The following is an 18511-nucleotide window of genomic DNA, read 5'->3' as shown; positions in this document are numbered from 1 at the left end:
AACATCTGATAAAGGCATGACTATTTTCCTCCAGCTGTTCTCTTTGATATTTAATTGTCCTAAGCTGGTATCTCCTTTTCAAAGTCTGTGGAAACACAGGCATATGGGTACGGACATATTTGTGGGAAATAATGAGAAAAAGACCACTTCTGGTCTAGCCTGTCTTATGTGAAGAGTGAGAAACCTTACTCTTTCACTCCAAGTCTAGGGTGTGGAAAGGAGCAGTCCGAATACTTTGCAGTATTTAACATGAATATGTTTTTACACAGTGACTCCCTATAAAAGTCTGTTATTGAATGGCCATAGATTCAAAGGCAGCCACAACATTATGTCATTCATTAGTGATGCATCCTTCTCTGCTTAATAACTGGATTATTGTCTTGGTTTGTGGTACCAAAGAAATCAATAAAGAAATTTTAAGATTTAAATACATTGAACTTCTAAAAGTCATTAAGGATTTCATAGATCAATGATGTCTTTTAAGCCAACAAAATTATAAATCTGATTATTTCTATGTGGCAGCTCCACATTCAAAGAATGAAAGTACATTTTAGGCTTCTCTGACATTTTTTTAAAAACACATTTCTGATGTTTTATAGACTTGCATTGCAAATGCAGTTACACATCCCAAATATTTTTTATTTCACAGCCAAGAAATACTCATATTTAGATAGTATATAAATCAAGACAGGTTTCCTACAGAAAAAGTTTAAAGAGGTTGCTCTTTGCTGTTCTTTTAAAAAGAAAAAAAGAACTCATATTTCTAGGATGTGAAATACAATAAGCCCCAAAAGACAAATAAGTATCAGCTATGTGTTCTTAAGAAACATGTTTCCTGCCCAAGATTATGTATATGTAAAATTTGTCCATAATAATATAACCTGAAAGACTACATAACTTTTAGAGTTATTCTGTATATTAAGGTTTGAAATACGCCTACCCTTAAAATCCTCCTTATCTCTTCAAATTTCAGACTGTTCATTCTACCCTGGCCTTTTCTTACTGTTTTTTTACAGGATACAATACAATGACAAATGGTAGATAAGAATTTTCAAGTTTAAATAAAGCCAAACGTAAAAGCTTTTCAGAAATGAAATCAGTTTTATTCATTAGAACAGTTGTACTGTGTACAAAGGAAATTACTATAATTTATGATACTTAAAGCACAGAACATTGGGGGTTTTTTTGCTTCCACTGGAAGAAGAGTATTTTAGAACTGAAGAATGGTTAGATTCAGACATTGATAGTAGTAATAAAATAAAAATATAATAATAAATACTTCACATTCATATAATCTGAATTTATAACAACCAAAGCATTTCAGCATTAACTAATACATCTTAATCTGCCTCCAACATGTAGGAAGAAACATCTTCTACAGCTCGCAGAAGAAAGTTGTATGACTCATGGTGAGTGTTACATCAACCCTAAGATATTTCACTTTGTCCAGTTTCACAACTGCCAGCAGCAGAGCTCCAGGAGGATGGTGAGCAGGCAAGCAAGCGCAAACACTGTTTGCTGTAATCGTAGCCCATTAGAATATAGTCTGGTAATTTCCTCCTTTTCCGATTTCAGTTCTAAAAAAAAAAAAAAAAAATCAAGAAAATAAAATGGTTAATGAGTAAAATATGTAAATTTTAAAACATGGGAATTTTCAACATACCTTGAAAGTCCTCCAACATCTCACAGGTACTTAAGTTAAAGGTATCGGCTGTTAAAGCCAATCAAAGAGGCTATTCTCAGGGGAGAGATGTGAGTAGATGTCCCATCAATGATCGTTTGAGGAGCAACTGATAGCACTTATCAGCTCTTGCAGGCATTAATCGCAGAATAATCAAAAGTAAATACCAAGCAAAAGCAAGAGCAAGATCTTCACAAGAGGTATGCATGTAGCCTTTTAACCCTTCCTTTAAAAGAAGGGGTTTCATTTATTACGGCAAGCAGAAAGCCATACCCTCATGTACGTGAAAGCCACTTGAGTCCCTGTTCAGAGGATGAGCAGATGATTCTCCACTGCCACCTTCATTGCCTTTGTTAAACTGAGTTGAAGAGTAATAGGCAGCAGACTGCTTTTACTGAGCATGGAGAGGCCTGTTAGGTCTTTTGCTCCCGTCATGGGAAACAATAGGGCTGATTCAAAGGTTAACACCCAAGGGAACTTGAGCATTTAACTCTTCTGAAGAGTTTAACGAGCAAGCTGCATGCCACACATAATTAGTTAATACAGGAGGCAAAAATGGTTTTGGTGGTGGGTTTTTGGTTTTGGTGGGGTTTGTGGTTCTTTTTTTTGTTTGTTTGTTTGTTTTCTTTTTTGTGTATGGTTGCAAAGATAGGAATGTCACCTTTCTTTTGCATTTCACTTCTTTGGACTTGTGGGCTTATAACACAGTAGGGAATATCCTGGAGACTTTAAGAGGCTCAAGTTTTGAAATTTATTTACTTCTGAGTTGGTGGTGTAACTCAGGAGTGACAGCTTCAATGCACTGGTATTCAGTCAGGAAGCTGGTCAGGAAAGAAGAGGCTGTTAGTTCCTTGGTATTTATGCTATTTAGGTCCGTTGTTTTCTTACTCTGCTAACTAGTGACATGGCACAACTGAAGGAAAGTACATTACAGCACAGGGTGGGATTGAGAAGTCATGGATGGAGAAGGGCAAGAATATTTTGCACTAACTTTGCCACTGGAGAGAATATTAAACTCTTATTAGTCACCTCATTGTACTGAAAATAGTCTGGATCTCAGTAGACAGCTCTCCATGGAAAATAAGTACCTGTAAAGAAATCCTTCAAGTTTTTATGATAGCTGATACATTTACACAGGGGTTTTTACAGGCTGATGTATAAAGGCTTGGCTTGAAGTAATAAAGCACATTTGAGGAGACTGGGTGCTACTACTTTACACTGATCAGGACTATGGCTGCACATTTTGTGGGGGGTATGCTCAGTCTTAGAGCTCTGTACAAGAATATTTTGAAGATTGATACAGATCTTAAAATAAGGTTTAGACTAGTTTTCTGCCTTTTATGCATTATGTAGTTTATGCAAAACCACGCAAGTTTTCAGTACTTGTTTCTCTGGTGCAATACCAGTTTCCACTTCTACCACACCAGTTTATGCTGCTGTTTTTTCCTCTTTCTTCATCTAAGAAAGTTTTTTGTATGCTTGGATGTTGTTTAGTTGTATAAATTGTTCTGGTTAAGTGGGAAGTCATAGATGTGCAGGTTTTGCAGAACAGAGAAACATTTAATCCCTGTAATTTTCAGTTAAAATGGGAGAAGTTTCCTACTGCACAGGATTACACAAAGATATCAAAGTATTTTATGTGATGTATTATACAGGCTACAACAGTATTATTTACTGTCTCACTAATGCATTCCCTGAAGCAAGCACTGCAGCAGTCTAAATGGAGCACATGCAGCATTCCTTTGAGTACCCCTCCTTTGCAGAAGGCATTTCTGTAACCCATAAGATAAAAATGGTTGATTTAACACCATTCCTTACCACAGTTATGGTGCATTATTTCTGAGAGACAGTTCAGAGTACCATAGCCACACCGACACAGCCAACAGCCCTTCAGCACCCAGACGCCATGGGCAATGCTGCCACAGTTGCTGTCAAGGACAAGGGAGACATTGGGTACATCCCTGATCCCACCACAGAAAATAACCATCCAGACCAGCTTGCTCATTCTCTCTGGCTTTGGTCTGGTTTTTACCTTTGCCGCTCATCATGTTCACAGTATCTGCCAGTGAAATGCTGTAGGCAGGCACAGAAAGCTCCTAGGATACAGGTCCCTCCATTTTGGCAACAGTGTCTGTTCAGTTTTTTGCCTGCAAGACAATATTACAGAGGTTACCAAGCATCCCAGGGGCTCCAAACCTCCCCTTTTCCTCACTTGTTCTCTCAGGTCTCTCCAGTTGCCAAAGGATCTTAAGGATATAAATTTTATTGTCTTTGAAGACAATAAAACTAATCTGCCTGTTAGGAGAGTTTGTTCAGTTAAGCCCAGTTTGTTTAGTTAAGGATTAGAAGGAAACTACTAGGGATTACAGGACAGTGAAGAAGCAAGGCCTGGCAAGTCTCGTAGGTAGTGGCAGCAGTATATATTCAGGTGAAATATTTCACTTTGACAGAGGCAGGTTTCAATCACGCTAGGAAATAGGACATTGTTACTAGTAAGTGGTGCTTATTTTTGAAGAAAGGAGGGTTTGTTGCTAGGAATAGTTGCTTATTTTGAGAGGGGAGGGAAATGCTTCCTTAAGCCTTTCTCAGACTCCTGGGACTGAGTACCAGTCTAAAACTTTATATATGTGGGAGGAAACACAAGTCTGTCCTTGTTTTTTTTTCCTATTAGTAATGTTGCTTTCAGATAGCTCAAGCATTTTTTTTAATTAAATAATTTTTGGTCATGAAATATGGTGAATTTTCAAATTTTGTAAAATTCCATTCATTTTTCACAAACATTTTTGCAAGTCCAAGGGACCAACCCCTTCTTAATTCCTAGTATCCTTCCCTGTTTTCCATTACCGCCTTTTCCAGGTAAGAGATCCTCGGTTCTACCTTAAATTTTTATCAGTGTTTCCTAAGTGGCTACGGGAAAATTTAAATGACTGGCCACAAAAAAACAACCGGCTGGAATCTTCCAGGACAACAGTCAAAGCATTAACGTGATACAACATTTCAGAAAGCAATTTTATGGCATTGTTTAAATAAATAATGTTACCTACTCTCTGTAATCCCAGTGAAAGGTATTACTGCCCTGGAATTCTGTTGCTTTCTGCTTTCATAACTCTGATTCATGTCACTGAGAGCATTTATAATAGTCCCTGCGTTCTTGGGCTGCTGCTTTTGTGCTGTGGCATTGAGACTTTTCACACCGCCTTCACGTTCTTCTTTTTCACCTTGACAAGAAGTGCAAATATGGAAGAGAAGGGTTTCTTGTAATAGAACAATGTATACTACCGTAAACGTACAAAAGAAACACGGGGGGGCGGGGGAAACATGAAATTTTCCTTACCTTTCCCTAAATGAACAGCCTGCCACACCAGCGTCACAGTGACAAGGATTCTAAAAAAACCCCAAAGAGCTGAAATAAATTTGTGCTAATAAGGCACAAACAGCAAAACGAAGATGAAGGCGGGGGGACGGAACTTCTTCAAAGCTTTATCAACCATTGATACTATAAACATTTTATACCAGCAGTAATTTGAATTAACACAGGAAAAGTTTCAAATTAGGTTTGAAAATTTAAGGGTTAGAAAATGTGGGGGGGGGGGGGAAGATGGGAAGGGGAAAGGAGAGGGCGGAGAACCGGGACATACAAGTTAGGCTTGCTTCCAGAAAGCTACGGATTCCATACATTTGCTAGTTGACAACCAGTCAAAAATGTCTCTTTCTGTACATTTCTTTATCACAACTACGTTGTTGTCAGTAGTTACAAAAAGCAGCAAGAGGAAAACATTAGCCTTCACTTCACACGCAGTTCCAGGCACATTTCTTCCTTTCAGCTTCCTGGCCTGATTATCGGGAAAAAAAAAAAAAAAAAAAAAAAAAAAGAGAGAGAAAAAAAAAGCACTGCTAAAAGGAAAAGCATCCTTGGCTAGAGAAGGTCCCTGGCAGCTCAGGCAGCCTTACCTAACATGATTTCCCCACCACATGTTCCTGCAGCCTGAAATATCCGTGAGATCCTCCAAGGAAAGCTTGAGCAGAAGGCAGAGGTCCAAAGCCCCTCACTGACTGCTGTTGCATGCAGCAGCCCTCACACCATACACAGCAACAAGTGAAGGAGAAAGGAAGATGGATGAAACTTTTCTCTTTCCGTCCTGTTTATAACAACGCCGAAAAGACATAGTTCCCAGTCGTACTGTTTCCTGAGCCCTCACTGAGGTCTTGGCAGGCAGGGACCATCTCTCCCAGCTGGGACACCCTGGTCTCTGCCCCCTATTTACATGCACTGCTGAAGGGTGGAGCAAAGTGGGGGCACCTACTGCTGGGGGGGGAGGCTTAAGGGCCCATAACCACAAAAAAGCCCAAGCCAGGAAGATCCCAGCTCCATTTTATTTCTTAACATAAAAAAACTTCTTACCACCACATACTGAGTGGGGAGAAAAAACTGTTCTGCAGAACTGCACTCGGTATATAATAAACTGCAGCAGGTATACAACCAAGGTTAAAAAACCCCAACTCTACCTACACTCCTTGCCTCTACCAGGGTTTTCCACAGGGTGCTCTAATTTATGAAATTGCACCATTTTGCAGCACTGATAATCCTTCGAGTCTGCATTAGAGGTTCCTACCAATACTACAGAAAACAGTATAAGCTTCTTGACCGAGGTTTGTTGACTCACAAGACCTGTTAATAAACTCTTGAAATACCTTTAAAAACTTTTCTACTATTAGTAAAATTAGACCTGTCAGTGAGTGTTTCTGGTCTGAGTCCATGCAGTATCAGCAGATTTAACTTATCTTGTGTGCTGAAATGGGCCAGGACCACTTACACAAGTTTACTATGGCCCAGCAGCATCAGCAAAAAGACCTGCAGCTGAGCAGTGGTAAAAAAGAAGCTCTGGGCAGTCTTTTCTCAAATGGTTCTACCTGTATCCCAGAGCGCACATGGCCTTTACCTAAGTTGTTACAGGAAACTGCAGCAATACAGCTTTGTTTTGTTTTGTTTTGTTTTGTTTTTTTGGGGGGGGGGGGAGGGGGGATGTGGCAGAGGGATGGTTTCACTATGCCAGTGCAAATCAAGCTAGTGCAAATTGCACCTTGGCTAGATACACGATCACGTCAGACATATGGGTCAGACCTTCACTGAAGAAATGGCTATACTGTCTAAAGACATTGTCATGCCTTGTTGTTTCTAGCTCCCTGACACTTGTCAGCTTTGCAGCAGCTAAACCAATGATTTGGAAGCTGTGAACACCCCTCATCCAATTTGGTACAAAGGCTGGTTTAATTTAAAAAGAGAGCTGTCTGAATTAAGTCAACCCACTTGGCACTGAAGCAGATGGAGCACGTTCTGAGGATGTGCTCTTTCATGTCTCCTGTGCGGACACTGATCAACAAGAGGATAGAAGTGCATGGCTGGAGATGTGAAATGGCTGTTTCTGCAGGGAACGCTCACAGGGAGTACGCTGCTGGGCTACATTAATCTTAGTGGATAAGGCATTTCCAGTACTAGTACAACTTTTGATTCCAATTGATCTAAGCTCAACCGTTTTCTTTGTAGATGTAGGCTGACTCCTTTAGCTTCAAGTTAACTTGTTTCATAGTGTGCTTTATTTTGTTACTAGTTTAAACTGCTCTAGATGAAGCTATTCTTGTTACAGACTTGTACCGAAGTCTTTCGAAATTGAGAGTCTGTGGTGTATGTTTGTGTGTAATTCAGCTAAATCTGCTCTAGAAGAACTCGTATGCTAACACTTGTAAGTAAGATATTTAATAGAAAGAATGTTATGATAAAAATCACAACATGTTAATTCAGGAAGGGGTTTTGTTTTTCGTATCTTAAATAGCAACAATTTTGAAGACAGAGATTAATCTCACGGCTAGCTGTCAGACTCTACCTGCTCTGATTCACAAGAACTTCTAAACTAAACGTGTGTTAAGGTTTAGGTACTTACTTAAAACCTATCATATGCGTTCAAGTACTGTCATGACAACAGATGCTGTTCTGAATTAGGACTATAAGATGTTTCACACAAAATGAAAGAGGTGTCATTTTTGTGTGTATTCACAAAACATGTACTCCTGTTTTATCAACATGAAAATGCTTGCTTGGGGAAATATCATCCAAACAACTCTTGCTTTCATTTGAGCTCTCTAGCTGCATAATGGGGTTAGTATTTTGGGTTCAGAAAGAACAGCTGTACTTACATTTGTTTGCTATTTTTGTTACTACATTAGGAACAAAATACTCATTTTCAATTTGTCTAACTGTTAGTATAACTTTAAGTTACAATATTCAGACGCTGAAATGCTGTCATTTAGCATCTAGTTTGTTGGTTTTCCTCTTCCCATAGATTGAAGACAGAAAAAATAAACAGAGATAAGTGAACACAAGAACATCACAGTTACTGATTTTTTTACTAAATGCAGTGTCAATATAGTTCTCCTTGAGAGCTTTTCTGGGTATCAGATTCCCAGCCCTATACTGGAGGTAACTTTCAAAATGGGGATGCTAGTAAAGAAATATTATCAATTTTCACACCCTGTGCCATTTGTTTAAGATCATAAGTCATCCCTGTAACTGCAAGAGCTAACAACCTGGGGAACTGTAAAGCAGTTGGTAAACGTTTCTCACTGTATACCTTGTTTCTTCCTTTCTTCTCCCTACATCCTCACCATCAAGACATATATAGGAATGGGGACAATGATGCTGCTGTCTGACTGCTCTATGGAGGTGAGATTGGTGTCACACCGCAGAAAAGCACTGCTGTTTGTTGTTGACAGAATCTGCCAGAAAGTGATTGTTTCTGCCCAGGGATTTTCAAGGAGGTGCAGCAAGGGTAGATGCACCCCCCTTTATCAGCTGCAAGTAAGATAAGAGCAGAGCCAACCAAGGAGCTGGTCCTGAGCATTTCATTCAAGCCCTATGTACACAGGAGATGGGTAACCATTAGTTAGGGGCCTTCACTGATGTTAGTTCCAACAACAGGTCAAGTAGCCTATTTGGATGAGGGTGATAGGAAAACGTGGTGTTACTTTATTAGTCTACATAACCCCTCTTGTGCTCATTCAGGGAACTGTAGATCCATAGCCTACATCTTCTGGCACTGTTTCCCAACATGCAAGTGGATGACTACACTGAAAGATGAAGTGTGGATAGTACGTGCTGTTATTCGGCATATTAGTTTCTCATACCAACTGTATTCCTGTGTAGATACTCAGTATATCTGAGAGCTTCAGGATAAATAGATGCCTAGGGACTGGAGGTAGCAATGGAAAAAGAAGAAACAAGGATGAGGAAAGCGTGGATGTCCCTGGCTTCCTGGGAAAACCTGCTCAGGGATATGCGAAGTTCAGCAATGGCCAATGCAGCCAAAGTGTCTGCTGACTAGAAAGCTCTAGGTTCCCAAATGCCAGTTTAGGGCTAGGATCTCTAACCAGATCAGACAATGTTAAGTATTATGAAAAATCATGAGTATTATGGAAAACAATGGAACACAATTATTCCTCCTGGACATTTATTGAAATCTTGGCAATAGAGACTTCTGTGAAGCAAAGGTATCAGCCTGGGCAATTTACAGTTCTCTGCGGAAAGGGCAGACCCCAGGCAGTCTAAGCTGGGAGCTCCAAGTGTGCTTAACTCATTAAATGGTAAGGATCCTGGATGAAAAGGCCTAATACTAGCCAGTCTGAGAATTTGATTTTTATTTGTTTATTGTCTGTTGGCTACAGCTGCTGCTAGGACTTCTGACAGCTACCCAGGCGCTTTTGCTTTCTGAGGGCTATGTAAAACTTAAACACAGTCAGACTGAATGATTTTCATGTGTCACAGACCTTTCTTGACTGGGGCTGGTCAGAGCAGCTCTTATTACTGTCAGGAATTTGCTGTAGGATGGTGGAGGTGTTGCTGTTGTTGCCTCTTTATGTCTGTGTATGTATGAAGTGGAGATCATACACAGGCACAAGAGCTTGCACTGTTTCAAATGAACAGAATAAATACTCCGAACAGCTTTTTTCACTCCAGGTTAAGAATGCCTTACATTGGAAGTGTAGTTTGAATCTGCCACTAATTGACTTGAGGAAGTAAGAAGCAGGAAAATAAGATCATCCGCACAGTGACTGGCACCAGTTTAACTAATGCCACAGGTCTATGATCAACTTAAGCAGGATAAATGGTGGCTGCTGCTAAAAGGATAAGCTGTGCTTTGTCTTATGTCATGGACTATGTGTTTGTACTGCCTCCCTCACACTGCCATTACTGTTTGTGCAGACATGAGTGAGCTGGAGCAGGGTGTTTATCTGAATGAAAACTCAGCTGGCAACAAAAAATGGTTATTTTTCAGCTGGATCTGTTCCACAGATTCAGCTGGATGTAGTTTGCCACATGAGCACTAGTGCTGGCAGAAGCAGGAGGCAGGCATAAGCAGCCATGGCCATATGACGGCAGCCCCTTTCTGTAGCAGAGCTGATTTATACCAGAATAAATTGACTGTGGAATTTGTAAATAGATTTTAGTTCATAAATTTAAACTGGTGTTCCTGCCCCTAGGAAATAAACCACAGTGAATATATCCACACGGTAACAATACCACCTTCTATGCTCTCATCCTATTAGCACTGACTAATACAGGAGAGTGGAGCAGTCATCCTGCATCTCTCTGACAGCATATGGGTGAAGGTTAGTGCAAACAAGTTGGGAGTGGTATTACCCAATGAAAAGAAACAGCTACAGCAGTCCCTTGATAGGGAACCTTATCTAGATGTCGTACAGAGATGTAATGCTCTGTCACAGGCTGATGTAAATTTATGGAATAAAATCTGCCTCATAATAGAGCATCCTGTAGGTTTTCTTTCTACTGAGTGTAACGGTTAGTCATTAAACATGATCAATATGATAATGAAAGAATTTTGTAATGAAAATGAATGTAGTTTATGTCTTTTGTGTACAGCAAAAAACCCCCCAAAAATTCTGCCAGTGCACAAGTGAAGTGTTAAGGAGATCCTGGCTATCATCCTCTGAGGGCAAGGTTCTTTGGCAAACAGATCACCATGGACACCAAAAAACTGCAATACTGAGACTTCTTTTTATTCAGATAAAGAAGTTTTAGTATTTTATTGAAGAAAAAGGAAATACTGAGGAAAAGGAAGTTTTGCACCATTATTTATTTTGAAGTTTGAAAAGGTGACGCTTTTAACCACCCCAGGCTCTGCTGAGAGCCAGAAAGTATTTTTGTAGAGTTAACAGTGCTGAGCTCTATCGTATTTTGGCTGAATGCACTTCTTCTCCCCGTGTTATCAGGTGTGTGTCTCCACCTTGTCCACCATTCAGAAAGCTGTGTCAACATTTCAGGTTTAAGAATGGGCTCTTTTTCTCTGCTTACAGCTTACCAAGCCTTGTGCTGTCTTACTAAGGGGACATTTAGGGACACTGTATTAGTACAGTCATGCACTCAAGCCATATCTCTCTTGCAAAATTACCTCAGGCATCTACCTGAAAATCTGTCTTTTCCGTATACAAAATGTAATTGCTTGTGTTTAATTGCATATTTTGACCTGGATTAGCAGTCTTGTTCAGTGCTGTCAGCTGAAACCAGAGTGAAATTTTCACTCAGGTGATCCATTCAAACAGTAAAGACAGAAGCAATTCAAAGGTTGAATAGCTGTCAGGTGTTTCCCCCACTGTTTTCATTTGGAAACATTGCAGTGTGGCCTAGTCTGTTAACAGTCCTGCAGTAGGATATGACCACAGAAAGTCTTCTGGGTTTATGTGGCATGTTACAAACTGGGAATTTTATAGCAGCCTTAAAGGAGTCCCAGATGAAGTGGTGATCCCACAGCCTAATTCAGGGACAGGGATGCATATCCTAGGTGTCCATGAATGGAAACCCCTGCATAGAACTTACCTTTGACCTTCAATCTAGCCAAGAATGATTATATTTCTTTAAAATGAAGCTACAGGTTAAAGCTGAGCTGATGTTAGAAGTCAAGCATATGCTGAGATTTGCACTGACTCTAGTGTCACTGGACTTCTTATGGAGCTGAATCCATTTGTTAACCTGGAATAAACTTATCTACCTTTTTTCCTGGGCTAGTTTTCTGGCTTATGAATTGAAGCATCCAGCAAGAGGTCCACTGATCACTGGAGCTGACATGTGGGGGTGTGAGGGAATGTGTGGCTGGAAGCCATGCATTGAAGGAAGGAGGTGGGCAGGACACCTTTTCTGGTGTTATGAGCTATTAGATAATCCTAAACCATAGTGTCTTGCTTCATCCTTCTTTTTTTCCCCTCCTTGAATTCACTGTTTCAAATACAAACTGGAAAGTAGCTTGTATATTTATATATATATATATAATTTTTTTTTGTATTGGTGATGAGATACGTGTAAGGAACAGGTCTGACACTTCTTGGAGAGTTGTTCTTGTAGGCACGAGGGATGGCAGGCAAAAATGAGAGATCCAGTGGTTACTTTAATCTATGATAATAGCAGTTAAAAATTAGTATCAATTAACAAAACACTATATCATAATTTATACTGCTGTCAGCAGTCCAGGCCTTCCTTTCATCTCCTGTCTATTGCTCCACTTGAGGGCTCCTGTCTCCTGCGCCAGCCCTGGGTTCTAGCTCAGCCCTGGCCCAACAATTCAAAATGTGCTGAATGTGCCACTGTTTGCAGATGGCTTGTGCTCCAGGTTGCTTTTCCGTGAGGAATGTGTTGAAGTTGAACTTCAGCCATTACAATGGCTTCATTTCTGCTCCATACTAACTGGGGCACTGTGTGAATTGAACTGGAGCTGCATAGGTTGGTGTCTCTAAAACATCTGTATACCAGGGCTGGCATGTACGTAAGGATGCTTGGCAAAAGCTGCATTTGTCAACAGAGGCCAGATTTTAATATCTTCACCCAGACACTCAGAATGGATTGCCATATCAAATGGCAGTTTTGAAAGTTTCTAGCCAGTGGGTGTTAGGGACAGTCTGTGAACCGCTTCTGAGAAGAAAAAAATCCCATTATAAAGAACACACCAGAAACTCCATGAGTGAAGTCTGGAATATGAGGGTTATTTTAAGCAGTTATGTTGCACATGGGGCTACAGAAGAAAAGGAGCCGTCTCTCTTTGATGGAGCAATGGTTGACTCCAGTGTGCTGGAGGGTTCTGTGCTGACAGTGGGACTAATGTGGGGGAAAGCAAAAGCAACAGCAGGATCTGTACAGATGAAGTTGTGCTCTCAGGGACAGAGCACATCTCAATATATGCTTGGCTTGGGGATTAGCCTTCTGACACCACTTTTCCCTTTTGGTTTGGGAAGAGCGATTACATATTTAAGGAGAAGTGACTGGTGTAGCTCTATAGTCTGTTAATAAGAGTCTGCAGATTTCTCTTGTATTTAAGCATGGCTATACGGTGAGGAGAAGAAACAGTTCCGAATGACATAACTCTGCTTGATGCCATTTTTTTGTTGAGACTGGAGACATGCATTGTGAAACCCCAATTTTCTGGTTACTCTGCAGGTTAGGAACAATGTAACACTGGCGTGGTAGGACAGTACCTCTGCCCCAGAAACCAGTGGTTATGGCATGAATATTGTTAGCATAATTCCTTGAAGAATTACAAGAAGGTGGAAATAGTCTGAGTCACCTATCATGGGCATATTGTGAGCCATTATATTAATGGTGTGACTGCTCTAACATCAAACCTTCTGAGGAGGAATTTCTGGAATCCAGGAAGGGTAAGTTGATAGAAGATTTTGCTGGAACACAAAGTTTTACTTGGTAATAAGGACTATGAAGGGCACAAGACAGGATGCCAGCTGCAGTTTCACACTGCGATATACATATGTATATTTGTGCAAATGTAACTATTTTTTTTTTGAGCTTTCTACCTTGCTTCTCCTCCCACAGACTTCTGTCTCCTCAGTTGTACTGCCCAAATTGTTCAGGTCATCATTCACAACAGAGAAAAGTTTCACATTTCTGATCATTTAATTTAAATTTGGGCCTTTTACAGACCAAACACAGAAAGCAGCTTCGCAAAAATATTGAATTGATATAACTGTATTTAAATGAAACCTTCACCTGTGTGCTCAGCTCCTCTGAATATGACACACCTGAATGACTCAAGAAGAAAACTAAACTTATTTTTCAGCAGTGTTTGCTTGTAGCCACCTTTAGGGGTAAAAAAGGATAGAACCAGCTTAACAGATTACTACTATGTCCTAAGTCTCCAAAGGGTGTAGAGGTCTGAAATGAGAATGTGGTGCGTGTGCATTTTGCTAATGCACTTTTGTTTGGCTAATGATGAAAAAGAAATAATTGGGGAATTCTAGTGAGCCGTAAACTTCATCCCAGGCAATGACAGCGGAGAAAATATCTGTGAATTTGGGATGACTTCACAGCTTGACATTAGTATGTGTTTAACATTTATGGTGAAACTTGGCCTAGCTTAATTCATTCCAACTGGTGCTTAATGGATGCTCTGGGAACACTTATAAACTTAATTTTTAAGTGAAAATCTACTGTTTTCTCTGCTAAATCTTCCTGGTTTTATAGGAGCACGGATTTCCAGCGGCCTATGATAGTTTATCATTTGGAAAACTGCCCTTCATTTCCATGCATAAAAATTGACAAGAAAAAATTGCTTTCTTTTTTTAGTAAGATGTGTTGATGTTTCTCTAGTGGTATAAAATTTCCATGGTCCTTTCCCTGGCTAAACGTGTATTTGTAATAGGTTAAGCCAATTCAACGGGACAGATACTGTTCACAAGAACAAAACCAGAAATGTTTGTGGGAGCACAATCCCTGATCTGGATCAAAGAACGATGTCGTCATGATACACCCTCTGATGTATGGAAGTGTTGTATTAGCTAGGGATAATGCTTGTGCAACTGGGACTAATGTCACTGAAGCACCCATGCCCACCAATCCCACAGTGATAAATCTGTACTTGCATGCACACCTCTTATGTGGTCTTATCAAAATTATGTCTGCCATCTATAAACTATTGCAAAACATCTGGCAAGTTAATTTGAAAATTAGATGCAAAGCTATGTTAACAAATACTTAGTCTAGCACTGCTTTCTGGCACATATTTTAACACCTAGGTAGAAATCCGATCTAATGCCCATCTATGTGTGCCTGACCTTGAGTGGCTACATCACGATCATTTTTATGTGTCATGTCTTCACTGTGATTTTACTCTGAGAGAACTGTCTCCAGCTACCTTGTGTTCTCCCTAAAAATAACACAAGTAAGTACATACGTATCTGTTGAGGTGAAACCACACCACTGTGCACACTCCATAGGTGTTGGCTGGAGTTCTGGAGAGCTGTATTTGTCTCATGAGGATGGGCCGTACCCCTTCTTTAGCCCTGTGTGGGGATCAGAGGTTAGTCTTTGTCATCTGGATTCTGCAAAGCCTTTGTCATGGTCCCCCACAACATCCTTCTCTCTAAATTGGAGAGCTATGGATTTGATGGGTGGACTGTTCGGTGGATAAGGAATTGGTTGGATGGTCGCATCCAGAGGGTAGTAGTCAACGGCTCGATGTCCGGATGGAGACTGGTGGCGAGTGGTGTCCCTCAGGGGTCTGTACTGGGACAGGTGCTGTTTAATATATTCATCAATGACCTAGACAGCGAGATTGAGTGCACCCTCAGCAAGTTTGCAGATGACAGCAAGCTGAGTGGTGCAGTTGATACACCAGAAGGATTGGATATCATCCCTGCCAAGAGGGACTTGGGGGTACTGATGGATGAAAAGCTGGACATGAGCCGGCAGTGTGTGCTGGCAGCCCAGAGTTCCAACTGTACTCTGGGCTACATCAAGAGAAGCATGGCCAGCAGGTTGAGGGAGGTGATTCTGCCCCTCTACTCTGCTCTGGTGAGGCCTCACCTGGAGTCCTGCGTCCAGCTCTGGAGCCCTCAGCACAAGAAGGACATGGAACTGTTGGGAGTGGGTCCACAGGAGGGCTACTAAAATGATCTGAGGGATAGAGCACCTCTCCTATGAGGGCAGGCTGAGAGAGTTGGGCTGAGGAAGTTAGGCTTGTTCAGCCTGGAGAAGAGAAGGCTGCGGGGAGACCTGATTGTGGCCTTTCAGTACTTAGAGGGTGGCCTATAGGAAAGATGGGGAAAATCTTTTTAGTAGGGCCAGCTGTGACAAGGCAAGGAGTAATGGTTTTAAACTAAACCAGGGTAGGTTTAGACTAGATATAAGGAAGAAATTCTTTACGATGAGGGTAGTGAAACACTGGAACGGGTTGCCCAGAGAGGTGGTGGAGGCCCCATCCCCCATGGAAACATTCAAGGCCATGTTGGACGGGGCTCTGGGCAACCTGATCTAGTTAGTGGTGTCCCTGCTAACTACAGAGGGGTTGGACTAGATGACCTCTAGGGGTCCCTTCCAACCCAAAACATTTTATGATTCTATGATTCCTGCACACTCTAAGTATCAAAGTGAGTTTGCTTTCCTCTACTTGTGCAAAGGAGGAAAAGGACTACGTGGGGATAATCCTGCACTGAGTGAGCTGGCAGGTTGGCAGGAATTTACCGCAGTGGCTGAAGGTTATCAGGATGTCCTTTCGCTAACCTCTCACCAGTAGATACAGCTTGCATGTTATGTTTCTGCTGGGCATTACCACTGCTCAGCTGGGCATCTGTCAGCCAAAGCCTCATCCCTATCTAGGACTCTGCTGGGATAGGTGCAACCAAATATTGACAAGTAAGAAAGTCTCTGCTCCATAAAGCTTATTGATCACCAGCTACTTAGAGTAACCCCTAGCTTTGCGATTTTAAGTTAAAAATGGAGAAAAGAGGAAATAAACAGCTACTTTTCAAAGCACTGATCTCCCAGGCACTTCTACTACTTGATAAGCCTGATGTTCCAACTGGTTGTTTTTCTTTCTCTAGCACTGAATCTCTCTGTTCTCTCTCTCTCTCAAACTTGCCCCATGTTAGTGTTACCTTTAATATTAACGTGCCACCTCGTTTACCCTCGTTTAACCAGGATGTTCCCTGTTTCTGCCTTTCATAGGCACGCGCATGGGAAGGCAGAGGTCAGTGCATGCCTTCGCTTGCTGTCCTGCAGGCTTTGAAGAGGAGCGTGGCTGAGCAGGAACACGTGGCAGCTCTCAGCGTACAGCATTACTCTGCAGTATGTCACTCTAACTCCTCATTAGCAGCTGACAGTTTTGCAGCATTAGGAGCTTCAGGGAAGCATCTATAACCCTCTGCATATCAAAGGGCCAGAACAATATCTCATTTTATATGAAACAGCCCCTTCAATGAACCATGCCACATCTGTTCGCTTACATCCACTCTGTCTCCTGTTAACAGAAGACTTTTATATATATGTACATTAACAAGACAGAATACCAGGCATACTCAAAAAATATTTTGGGGGATTTGGTATTAGAGGGTTCTCCTCATGGGTTTTCCTGCCACTCTACAGATTTTATATATCTCCCTTCTCCTCCAACTGTGAAAAGACTCCTTGTGCATACATTGCCATCTCAGAAAGACACTTTCTAGAAACTTTTAGCACCGGGTTGCAATATTAGTAAGAATTTTCTGATGAAGAAATTACGCTTAAAAAAACCCCAAACAAATCACAGGGCCAACTTTAGGGATGCATAGAAAGAAAACAGAAAATAATGTATACCCCACAAAGGAGAGCCTTGAGAAACCAAGGTGACAAAACGTGTGGGATGTATACAATACTAGGTGTAGTTCATTCATCCCTTTCAGGTGAGTGATGCTCAGACCACACAGGGCAATGCTAATGTGGGTGGCATTAATGCTGCAGGCTTGTTTTTACCACAGGCTTGTTTTTACCACCTGCACTTCAATGCAGTTCTGAGAAGCTAGATTTGCTGGTGATGCTATTGTGGGACAATGGGGATTGAATGTGAGCTTTACATTGTCTGTAAAGGAGTGGCCAGCCTGAGCATGAAATAACTCCATCCTAGAGATCAGTGAAACTGTGAGCTACAGCCTACTGGCTTCTACTCCAGTTTAACTCTGTCCTGCAGAGACCTGCCTGAGAATTTGTACCAAAAAAGGGAGGTAGATGCATAAAAGATTTTGCAGCAGAGCTTATTTTTCAGTCTGATCACTTTTTCCCAGTTAGTTTACAGCATAGCCTCCCAAACATTTGAGTAGCGTGGCTGAGAGGAAGGTATACCCTGCTGTGGGGACTGGAGGAAGAAGAAGAAATGGGAATATTATGAGCTGTTGTTGCTCCTGAAAGGGGAATTGAACCTCTAGTAGGGAGCAAAGGACAGAAATACCACATTGAAAAATGGGTTGTTGTCAAAAATTCAAATAAAGGGTTGGTTATATTGTTTTAAAAGCAGAGTCCTACTGTCAATACAGCTTATTCCATGTTAAGGTTTTACTCTGTCTATTCCCAAGCATCCATTTAGCGAAAAGAAGGCTCATCTTTGGATGTAAAGAAAAAAAAAAATTAAAATGCTCTGTCTTTATGCCAGGTTGAATTTCTGGGCTTGCATAGAGGTAGCCTCAGGCAACCATCCTGTGAGTCTGACAATGAGGATGCAGTCTTGTAACTATGGCTGGTTGGAAATATTGACAAATTGGAAAAGGCCTGATGTCCAAATGAGATGCTGCGGAAATGTATTGTTTTGACAGAGCATTGTTCAGGAACAGGGACTTGCCTTCAAAAAAGGGAAATAACTTGACAGTTGTAGCTCTCTGGGATTTGTGAGACCTAGGTTTGAATTCCTACTTTTTCTGATTTAGCTTAAGGAGTGGACTTGGGTTTTCACAAAAATCTAATTTTAGTGTCCTAGCCAAAAGTCTATTAGCTATTTCAAAGGCCATCACTGTTCA

General features: G+C 41.1%; 1 protein-coding gene across 1 annotated transcript; it reads right to left on the bottom strand.

Annotated features, from left to right (window-relative positions):
* Positions 1 to 1452: 1452 nt before the first annotated feature.
* Positions 1453 to 5746, bottom strand: LOC104125864 (cryptic protein). The gene is given in 7 exon segments (XM_035893954.1): positions 1453 to 1577; positions 3500 to 3609; positions 3714 to 3828; positions 4726 to 4899; positions 5016 to 5065; positions 5633 to 5691; positions 5693 to 5746. Coding segments are annotated over 7 exon segments (687 nt in total).
* Between the last annotated feature and the right edge of the window lie 12765 nt (positions 5747 to 18511).

This window comes from Egretta garzetta, unplaced genomic scaffold (assembly GCF_000687185.1).
Source record: "Egretta garzetta isolate BGI_Z169 unplaced genomic scaffold, ASM68718v1 scaffold310, whole genome shotgun sequence".
Taxonomy (NCBI): Eukaryota; Metazoa; Chordata; class Aves; order Pelecaniformes; family Ardeidae; genus Egretta; species Egretta garzetta.
The sequence above is the reverse complement of the archived record's forward strand: the minus strand, read 5'-3'. Positions and strand labels throughout refer to the sequence as shown.